Raw genomic sequence first — 8,983 nt, 5'->3', positions numbered from 1 at the left:
ACACACAAATACATTATATATTTTCTATTTAACTTAAATTTGAAAAATTTTAAATTAAAAATATAATTTCTTGTCCAAAATTTAATTTTAAAATAAATAATTTTTAAAATATAACAAATTGAAAGAAATAAATAAATTCACATGAAATTAGTTGTCAAAATCAAAAGAATTGGCTAAAATTGCAAAAAAATGACCAAAGTTCATGCCTTTTCAGTTATTTGACACTTTTTTGGCTAATGTGGCATGGTGATGTGGCAATTATGGTGTCAAAACATGGATCCTACTAACTGCAACATCAACAACTTTTAACAGATACATAACGAAGGGTATAATTGCAACGAAAAAATAAATTCACTGCTACAGTTGTTAAAATTAAAAAAATTGGTTAAATTTGCAAAAATGACATGGAAAAACACTATTCCACAATAATGTTTTCTCAATTTAACTCTTTGATATGTTTTTAATGGTAGAGATGTCATTTTTGCTAACAAATAATAATTCTACTCTTTTGACTTCCATTTGTACAATAATATCCTTTGATATTAACAGTGACGGATTTAGGGTGTGGGCACAGCGGGGCAGGTCTTTTACGTTTTAGTTCAAAGTTTTTTACATCTTAATCTATATACATGTATTAATTTAAATTTATTCCACTAAATTTTACCTTCTACCCTCACCATGAATTATTATTACATAATTTAATTATTTTTAAGGGTGTTGGTAAAAAAAAAAATACATATTACTTTTCTATAATGAAAAAAAAAAGAAAAAAATTAGGTGGCTATTTTTTTTTTCACCTAATTTTTTTCTTAGGACAATCGTCTATAAGAAAATTAAATAGAAAAGAAAAAGTTAATCAAATATTTTCATAGGCATGACTTTATTATGAAATTAGATTATTTTGTCCCACAGAAAGAACTAAAAAGTTAAATATAATAATATTTAAACGTGATATATTTTTAAATTTATATTATCTTGTAGGTTTTAAATAAGAAGTTTGTTTTTTTTTTTTTCAAATGCAGTTTCATTTAAGGGTATTTTTTTTTATTATATTGCTTTCATTTACATAGTAAGTTTTATATACTTTAAAAATATTTTACATCTAAATTTAATTTAAATTCATCAATACTATAAAAATAAATTAGTTAAAATTAAAGTTTATAATCAATTAAGAAATAATTTCTTTATTGTTTCAATAAATAAAATTTAGCACTCTTAAAGATATTTTTGTCCATCCCTAAATTTAAAAAGAACATTTTTGTCAATATGATAATAATAATGAGTTGAAAATATGTGATATACGCTTACTTTTGGATCAACCAATGCTAAAAAAATTAGTATTAATCAATTAGCTAGTTTAACTCGCGACCCTTAGATGCACTTCTTCGATTTGATATCTAGCCAATACGAGTTTCTTAACAAGGAAACTCTGTAGAAGATGAAACCCGAATCTTAATCATGCCAATTAGGCATTCAATTTTCTTCCTTCTGCTACGTCTTCATCTTCTCGTAATAGAAATTGGTCTGTAATCTCCAACACATTATTAGGTAATGTCATTCTTCCCTTAAAAAAAAAAAGGTAATATCATTCTAGCAAACTTATGAATTTGAAGAACTTCTACAAAACTATAATTCCAACAAAAGGATTCAATATTTAAAACATCTTCAATTGTTGACGGCACACTTCCTAAACCATATTCCAAAGAATTGACAACTTTCTTTTAATAAAAAAGAGTAAGAAAACAATGTTTACAGCGATTAAGTAAATAATACCTCTGCATATATCAAACAGAAGAGTAATTATCACTTGGAGCTGTGTAGCCAATTGTTTCTCTTACACTAAAAGAACTACTTTAAACTGAATTATTAGTCAAGGAGAAATTTTTCTAGACCAAAATCTCTAACGTGAGCAACCATATCATTGTCAAGAAGAATGTTGCTTAGCTTTAAATCACAATGGATGATAATTGGTGTGTGGCAACTGTGGTGAAAATAATCCGGCGCATTCCCCATATGTATGGCAATGTTCATGCTTTGAAGAAGGTTTAGGATCGGTAGTTACTGGTTGGCTCAATATACATTTCGAAACTTGGATGCAAGGTTTCCTTTCAGCATACACTCACAAACATCAATACTTGAGCAAGAAGTATATGATTCACACAAGATTTCTATGACATACATTTTGCCAGACTTTTAAGTCGGCCATAGAAATCTTCACAGCATCCCTTGTTGAAAGTTGACTACTTTTACTACAATGAGTGCTCCAATCTCCTCAACATATCCTTTATAAATACCAAAACTTCCTAGTTATTTGAATAGAAACCATTAATTACTTTGAATTTTGTCATGTGATAGATTCTGAAATGTTTTTTCTGGCATGTTGTAAGGAGGCCTCCCTTTGTCATTTGCAAAGGACTTTGACTTAATTTTTATTGTTAACACTAAACGGTTTTAGTGTGCAATTACATGCAATATTAAAATTTGGGAAATTTATGACAAAAAGAAAATAAGGTGCAATTGCAGCAAGTCGCAAAGTTTGAACTATTCTGTATAGTTAAGGGACTTATCTTGATTAAGCGTATTCAAGCCGTTTATACTACTTAAGAGAAAATAACATGAGCTTGGATCATTAGAGTAATATTACTTTAGTACCCTTAAAACAATGACTATAACATTACCTTTTCACCATTGATTTATGGAAGAGAGAGAATTGACTTGAATTTCAAAACATCATTTTATCTTTTGCATTGTTTAACTAAAAATTCAAAGAATCATTAAAATTTTTAGTTTATCTAATCACATTCGATATAAAAAACTGAAGATTTATTATTTAACTTTTTGAAGAGAATGTCAACACAATTTTCAAGTAGCATGATTCATTTACAAATAAAAAAAAGAATCTTTGTTTTTTTTCATGTTACTGCAATTTTGGGGCCCCGCTCCTATTTAAATTATACTTGACAAATGTGAGCTATGTTACCCCCACAACCTCTTCCGTACAATTCAAATACTCTGCCTTAAGCAACTTCAAACATTTATCCTTTAAAAGACATATATATGTATACATATATAAAGTAATTTGTAAATAAATAAATGAAATAAAAATATTATTAAATAGATATATAAAACCATACCAATAAATAAAAATTATGGTGAATAAGTATATTCGAGTAGATATTTTGATAATTATTATTTTGGTAGTGAATTATGTAATATTTTATATATAAATAATTGAAATAACTATTATGATACTTATAATTAACTATTCTATAATTATTATACTTAGTATTATAATAAATCATAAACAATAACTGGTACTAATATAAGAATTAAATATCTAATTACTTTATTCTATCCCTAACCACCCAGGAGAGAATTAGATGAAGGAGAAAAGGTTGAAGGAGGGTGGGGATTACGTTGGATGTATTAGGTGATAAAAAATGTATAATTAATTTAATTTTGATGTATAATTAATTCATATTATTGGACTTCTAATTACAATTGAATAATTGTATTTATAATACTATTAGAATACTAACTCTAATTATACAATAATGAAGTATTAAAATTGTTATAATTATAGTACTAGTTATAATTAGAATGCTATAATTATAATAAAATTAGAATGCAAGTGATTACAATTGTTATAAATACAATATTAATTACTATATTGATAGGAATACTAAATATCATGATGATATTAATTATTATTAATATTTAATTTTAATATTTTTTGACATGAAAATGCAAAATTTATTAATAACTCAAATCATTTGCTACAATCTCCTCCAAGAACGAAGGAGTATCATTCCAGATGTTGAAGCAAGCATAATTACATGCCTCTCTAGCCAGTGAATGGGCAGACACGTTTGCTGAAGTCCTAACCTAAGAAACTTTAACATTTTCTTTTAGACCCATAAAAAACTAGTTATGCGTTTTTAATGTTAATATTAGTACTAGTTGGTATGTGTGTTTTATCATAATACTAAATATTGTAATTATATAATAGTTAATTATAAGTATTATAACGGTCATTTCAATTATTTACATATAATTATTTTTTTATAATATATGTCACATATAGATCTAGATCGAATATAATGTCATTTATTTAATGTATATAAAAATTATTGTTATTATTATTCATAATTATATGATAAATAATTAAAATATTTATATACAAAAATTACATAATTAACTATGTAAAAATAATAATTATTAAAATATTTACTGCAAGTACCATTGAATGTGATTTTATATATAAAATATATAACAATATTTTTATTTTATTATTATATTTTACTGCAATATACTTATGTTCAATTTTATTTTTTACCATTTTATTAACTGATTAGGTATCGGGGCCAACATATTAATTAATAATTATGTTTTATTGGTCGTAACAAACTCACACTTATCCTTTATTTGTTCCGTAAAATAATTTGCAGAAAAATAACTTGCTAAAAAATATTTTCTAAATTACTTATTTTCTATTGTTTAGTTGTAACATTGCAAATTAGTTAAAAATATTAAAGCTTTTATCTCATAAGCCCATAAAAAATATTAATAATAATAGAAATTTTATAATTTAAAAATTTTATTGTTAAAATATGAGAAGAACGCAAAAAAAAAAAAAATGTAAGGCGGTAGTTGGTGGTAGTGGTCGGTGGTAAATGGTGACTGATGGTAGTGACTACGATGATTAATAAATTTAAAATTTTATATATATATATATATATATATATATAAAATTTTAAATTTATTAATCATCGTAGTCACTACCATCAGTCACCATTTACCACCGACCACTACCACCAACTACCGCCTTACATTTTTTTTTTTTTTTTTTGCGTTCTTCTCATATTATATATATATATATATATATATAAGTTTGTCAATGTTCCAAAGATGTTTTACTCTTTTGAAAATGAGAAGTTGTTTTCTTTAAAAAATGAATTAATATTCCTTTGACCGGAACAAAATTTTCCGTTGATTTATTTTTCTGAGCATTCCAAACAACTGAAAATTATAGAAAATATTTTCTTGCAAATTATTTTACGAAAACAAACGGAGCCTTAAATGCCATAAAAAAACGCAGAGTGCGTGCAATGAGCCATGAAGCAAGAATGATAAGAATTTTAAGTTGTAAAATAGTATAATTTTATCAACTCATTCATTTTGCTCTGATACGAGAATGGTTCCTTTATTAATTACGCAAGATATATGTGTCCATCAACCAGCAATTAACAATTAATTTGCTAAACACATGACTATTTAATTAAGCCTCAGCCAACTGTTTGATGTTAATAGGAGTGACGAATCGCGCATCACCGGTAAAGAGGGTTACAGCTGCAAGCCATGAAGCTTTCTGTGTAGGATGGTACAAATCCCAGAACAAGTACTGACGCCTATCGGAACAGAAATTTGCGTTTGGACTGCAGGATTTGTTTTCATCTTCACAACATGGATCTTTCACATTCGTAAATCCTGAAAAAGCATACCTTAATATATCAATGTATATCTCAGCAAGTATTTTGTAACTAACACTATATATAAAAGTATAGCTTTAGCTGACCAGATAGAGAGGGGTTATCTATGACATTTATAGTCATCTCATAAGTATCACCGAGGGAATACTTGATGTCTTTGTACTCCGAGCTGAGCTTGACTAATACGACACTGATTGCTGTATAAAAATCGGTAGCAAGAGTGTTCAAGTCCCCCAAACAACCTCCTGTGAAGTTCAGAATCCTCATAGATGGACAACATCCAATTGTTGGAACACTTATAATGCCAAACTTCCTTGCACCTAATTTATACAGGTTCTGCATTATCAACGACAGTTTCAACTGGGAAGCTAAAATACCCCATTGTCACTTAAAATTTAAATTTTTTGTTCCAACTATTACTCACCCTTAAGTAGCCATCATATGCAAGTCCTAAAGAATCTATGAACTCTTGTTTGTTGGGAACACTGGTGTTTGACAAGAAATAAGCAAACAGATCGTTGCTACCAACGCTGATGAAGAACAAAGATTTTGAAAGAAAAGTTTGAGCACAAGCTTCACCCTTATTAGCTACCAGCTCACTGTAGATTGATGAAAATTGGTCTATTTGCTCTGCCAATGAGATTACATTCTGTGTGGCGTTCTGCATGACATTTGAAATATTATTATGTTTTCTTTTGCATCTAATGACAAGTCATAATGTTTTGAGAGTGAAACGACAAGTCGTACCGGTGGTTGCCCTGTTATGTTTAGAATGCCAGAGCCCGCAGACGCAAAGTTTACTCCTCTAAAGCTAGGCCTCTTTACACCTTTTATGTTGTTCACCAGAAAGAAGGGTAGTGGACTTCTCTTGAATCCCAAAAACTTAGCTGTCCACAAAAACATCATTTCAAATGTGAATTTATTTGTAAATAAATATTTAGATAAAAACATTATGGAATAATAATAAAGAGTAATGTTCAATTCTTCTTTTGAACATTATCGATAAACACAGTATATTACGAACAAGTTCAGGAAGCAAATTCAACATTACTCTTAATGATAACATTAATACTTACCAAGAAAGTCAGCACTATTAAAGCCATTACTGAACCTTCCAGTTGGTCTAGAGTGAGGAAAATCAATGCCGTAAGGTAGAAAATTGGCTTTAAAAATACTTCCAGACAAGAAATTGTTAGTTCCAGTATCAGCTGTTGAATCTCCTAGTATGAAAACTGCTGGAACTTCTGCATTTGCTGTGTCAAGAGCAGCAACAATCGCTATGCAGAAAATTAGAACAAATATCTTCTTTCCCATAATTAATTAAGGAGGTGACAATCTAATTAACAACCTCCTTAATTAATTACTTTCCTTTTTAGTGTTAGAAGCTTAAGTGAGGAATTCCCAACATGATTTTCAAGTATTTATACATATAAATGTTAGACAAACATACAATTGCCGGTTAGCTGTCTAATTGGCAGATTGTCCGATTTAGTGTCGATTGACCATGTCAATGATTTATAATTTTTTATTGTTTGCGATTGTAAAATATTTGTAATTACTTATTAGTCTTTTACGTACTGTTTAATTATATAAATTACAAGGTTCTGAACTGGATTTAATGATGGGAACATAGTACATAACTATAAAAATTTTATGTTATTCTAAATTTCACCGATGATTATTCAATTTCTATATATATTGCATTGTTTCTTTTGCATGTCAGTAAGGAAAAAGTTCAGAGGAATAAGATGATGACAAGGTGTTATGAATAATGAAATTTCTTATTAAATTTCTTATATAATTAATATATTTCAATTTATCCTTAAATTTTGATTATCAAGATGTTGATGACTTATGTATTTTTTTTTAAAAAAAAAAAATTCATGAGATTATTCCGCTTACCCTTTTTTTTTTCCAATGAATGCTCAAAAACTCTTATTTTAAAAAAAATAAGTATTTTTCATTAGTTTGAGTCATTGGTGGATCTATAGACCGAGTTTAGATAAGTTATTTCTCTTAATTTATAATTATTTTAATGCATGCTTTTTCATTCTCACCAGCAGATATCTAATATTTATTTTATTGCTCTTTCTATGCAAAAATTTAAAAATATATTTTATAAAGCACAAGTGTTTATTATTTACCTAATGTCAATTAATCAATTACTGAAACTTCCTTAATTTTGATTGCTCTATTAATGGACATCATGGTGATTTGTGGTAGGTTTGTCCTTTTTAGACAGACAACAAAGTTGGGTGAAAGGCATTGTGGGGTTTCACATTCAAAGCTGTTGCCGTCTGGTCAAATCCAAATATTTTTGGAATTGGAATGGAATCAAAGAATTTTGTTTGGTAATTTGTATGATAGAGACAAAGTGGCCTCTTCAATTTTGTCTTCAGAGACATATTTTGGCCATCAGTCTTACTTGTTTGTAAAGAATCCATTCATTAATTAATCCATGCAACATCGATTAAAGAGTGAGTCCAGAGACGAACAATTACAAGAATTATAGTTTTAATGTAAATTGCTTTTTATATATTCTGATGTTAATTAGCTTTTCTGATTGGATTCTCTTGCGTGAAAAATAAACTCCAATTACAGATTTTTTTCATCAATTAATTTTTTATGTAACGTATGTTGTATGTTTCTGTTGCTCATTTAATACATGATGTTTATACTCGAAAACATTTCGGTAAAGGAAAATTTAACTAATTTTTTAGTGTTAAAATTTCTAATGAAGGATTCTTGAATGGTATCAACATTGGTAAGTGGCTAGTGGATCTCTATTTGAACGAGCCAACCCATGATTTGAACGAAGGTTTGGATGTTTTAGAATTTTGGAATAAGAGCTTAAAATGAGATATGTGCTTTAATTCGAGTCATCAGTGTTGCTTCGAATCTGCTTTTAGCATGAGAGGGAGGGGAGGTGCTACACCATATGTAGTGTTATCAATTGACCGGCTCAGCTTTTAAAAGAAAAAAAAAATTATAAAATAAAATTGAATTAATAAAAAAAATAAAAAATATATATTAAATGAAAAATTTTAAAATTTTTAATCTAATTGACTTTATTAAAAATTAAATCAAATTCAATTTTTTGAGAATGCAAATGCCTAGGATTTTATTTTGGCAGAAAGAATGCAAAGCTCAATTTAGTTTCAATTAATTAAATCAATTGTTATATTATTTATTATTTAATGTATAGTAAATAATAAGGATTGAAATCCTTCCCCCAAATGGGAAGGGATGTTGAACAGTTGAACCCAGCTAAACATGGTAACTGGCGAAGGTTAGTACTAAGCAATTAAGTAACTAGTTTGTCACCTTTATATATTCTTTATGGATTTGATATTTAGTCAACGTGAGATTCTTAACAAAATCTAGAGTATAACATACCATAAACTTTTTAAAGATATTAAAATTTTTAATTCATAGATTACTAATATTAAAAAATTTTATACTAATTAAAATTTCTTATTAACATCCACTTGCTT

At 27.6% G+C, this 8,983-nt stretch overlaps 1 protein-coding gene across 1 annotated transcript; it reads right to left on the bottom strand.

Moving 5' to 3' along the window:
• Positions 1 to 5,278: 5,278 nt before the first annotated feature.
• LOC105642411 (GDSL esterase/lipase At5g55050) lies at positions 5,279 to 6,803 on the bottom strand. Its single transcript, XM_012227608.3, has 5 exons — positions 6,566 to 6,803; positions 6,237 to 6,376; positions 5,914 to 6,150; positions 5,576 to 5,825; positions 5,279 to 5,487 (listed from the first exon to the last, which is right to left on the bottom strand). The coding sequence occupies exons 1-5, from the start codon at positions 6,801 to 6,803 to the stop codon at positions 5,279 to 5,281; spliced, it is 1,074 nt and encodes a 357-aa protein (XP_012082998.1).
• Positions 6,804 to 8,983: the final 2,180 nt, after the last annotated feature.

This window comes from Jatropha curcas, chromosome 1 (assembly GCF_041381405.1).
Source record: "Jatropha curcas cultivar XTBG-Jc1 chromosome 1, XTBG_Jcur_1.0, whole genome shotgun sequence".
Taxonomy (NCBI): domain Eukaryota; kingdom Viridiplantae; phylum Streptophyta; class Magnoliopsida; order Malpighiales; family Euphorbiaceae; genus Jatropha; species Jatropha curcas.
The sequence above is the reverse complement of the archived record's forward strand: the minus strand, read 5'-3'. Positions and strand labels throughout refer to the sequence as shown.

Coding starts and splice junctions, on each gene's coding strand:
- LOC105642411 (XM_012227608.3), bottom strand. CDS start 6,803: ATGGGAAAGAAGATATTTGTTCTAATTTTCTGCATAGCGATTGTTGCT. Junction 6,377..6,565: donor TAATAGTGCTGACTTTCTTG/GTAAGTATTAAT, acceptor TTTTGTGGACAG/CTAAGTTTTTGGGATTCAAG. Junction 5,826..5,913: donor CATATGATGGCTACTTAAGG/GTGAGTAATAGT, acceptor TTGATAATGCAG/AACCTGTATAAATTAGGTGC.